This window comes from Manacus vitellinus, unplaced genomic scaffold (assembly GCF_001715985.3).
Source record: "Manacus vitellinus isolate BGI_N305 unplaced genomic scaffold, ASM171598v3 scaffold_64_pilon, whole genome shotgun sequence".
NCBI lineage: Eukaryota > Metazoa > Chordata > Aves > Passeriformes > Pipridae > Manacus > Manacus vitellinus.
Genome location: NW_021940718.1, coordinates 2,464,904 through 2,466,859, shown reverse-complemented (window position 1 = coordinate 2,466,859; position 1,956 = coordinate 2,464,904). Strand labels below are relative to the sequence as shown.

The window sequence follows — 1,956 nt, the reverse complement described above, 5'->3', positions numbered from 1 at the left end:
GCTGACTTGCTTTTGCCAGGGCTCTTGCTCAAGGTACTTCTGGGTGTGATCTGTAGCCAGAGGAGAATGATATTTTGTGTTGCTTGACTGAGCAAGGGCTGCAGTGGAAAATGTTCTCACACTGTGGGCAAAGGAGATGTTGCTGAAACACAGCAGCTAAATGAGTAACAAAGTGTTCCTTGTGTAACAGGGAACAGGAAAACCAACTGTGCCTTGGCTGATTTGGCCTAAAAATAAAGGTAAAAACGGTGAAATAAGGGGTTATTAAAGTTTTTAACTGAACAACTTTTTATTTATTGCAGAAAAAAATAATTTATCTTTTATTGAAACATCTGCTCTGGATTCAACAAATGTAGAAGAAGCCTTCAAGAACATCCTTACAGGTAGGGTTTGTTGTGGATTCAGAGGAGCTCCTGAGGTGGTGGATCTTCTTCATGGGCACGTTTTGCAGTTATCTGGAATGTTTTGGAAATGAATGCTGGGAATGATGGTTAGTTTCCAAGCCTTCTAATCTTACCTTTGTGTTCTGCCTCCCACTGCACACGTACCTTTCTGCCCATGGAGAGGGTTTCTATCTCCTGATGTTCCATAAATCCAAGCTTTTGCCATAGCACTGTTGTAAAGGAGGAGGAGTAGTAGTTTTGTGCCTGCACAAAATCTCAGCAGTGAAGCCACAGCCATGCTGGGAAGTTCAATGTTCCAATGTCTTCTCTTGCACCAGAGCAAACTGGTGCTTTTGTCAGACCACTGAACTCTTGTTCTCAGCTGGTGGCAAGGGTTGTGGGGGACTGTGCACCAACAGCATCTTCTGCAGAGAAGGACCTGGGGGTCCTGGTGGGTGACAAGCTGACCGTGAGCCAGCCGTGTGTCCTGGGGCCAGGAGGGCTGGTGGGATCCTGGGAAGAGCATTGGCAGCAGGTCAGGGAGGGGATCCTGCCCCTCTGCTCAGCCCTAGGGAGGCACATCTGCAGAGCTGTGTCCAGGTTGGGGCTCTGCAGGACAAGAGAGACAAGGAGCTCCTGGAGAGGGTCCAGCAGAGCCACAAAGATGATGAGGGGTCTGGAGCACCTCCCTTCTGAGGAAAGACTGAGGGAGCTGGGCCTGGTTAGTGTGGAGAAGAGAAGGCTGAGAGGTATCCTCATCAGTCCATCCAAATATCTCCAAGGGCTGTCAGAGGATGGTGCCAGACTCTTTTCAGTGCTGCCCAGAGACAGCAATGAGCATTGAGGAGCAGTGGCCATAAACTCAAACACAGGAAGTTCCACCTCAACATGAGGAAGAACTTCTTTCCATGGAGGGTGGCAGAGCACTGGAACAGCTGCACAGAGAGAATGTGGAGTCTCCCTCTCTGGAGACATTCCAAATCCACTTGGACGTGTTCCTGTGTCACCAGCTCCCCGTGACTGCCTTGGCAGGGGGCTGGGCTGAATGATCTCCAGAGGTCCCTTCCAACCCCAGTTGTTCTGTGATTCTGTGAAGCTGATATTTCAAAGCAGTGTCCCACTCTGAAAAAAGTAATTGGCAAAGAACCCTTAGAAGTCTTATCTGAATAGGAAGAGGGAGATCAGGCAGGTNCATCTCAAGATGGGCATTTTCTGAGCTTTCTTTGACCAGATATCGATTTCAGTTAAACAAGAACAGGCCTTTGTTCTGGTTCTGCTTGATTATGGAGCAGTGTCTGGTCTATGTTACTTATTGGATGCTGACCAAAAAAACTGGCTTTGCCTTACTGTTTCTTGATTATGTATCAGTGAGAGTCTATGACTGGAAAAAAAGCTGAGCATTAATAAGGTGAATTCTGAAGGCAAGCTCTTTTGGGATCTTTTTGCAGGGGTGTGCAGGGAAGCACTAGAAAGTGTTGAGGCCACTAAGTCTGTTAGTAACAGAAATGTGTTGCAATTAGAGGAAGATCATAGAATCCCAAAATTATTTGGGTTGGGAGGAACCTTAAAGCTC

The 1,956-nt window shown here is 47.3% G+C and overlaps 1 protein-coding gene across 1 annotated transcript in view; it reads left to right on the top strand.

Moving 5' to 3' along the window:
* The window catches only part of RAB11B (RAB11B, member RAS oncogene family), an 11,244-nt gene that overhangs the window by 4,801 nt on the left and 4,487 nt on the right, over positions 1-1,956 (top strand). Inside the window, exon 4 of the mRNA XM_029963889.1 lies at positions 303-383. Within this exon, the coding sequence (XP_029819749.1) occupies positions 303-383 (81 nt within the window). The remainder of the gene's footprint in view (positions 1-302; positions 384-1,956) is intronic.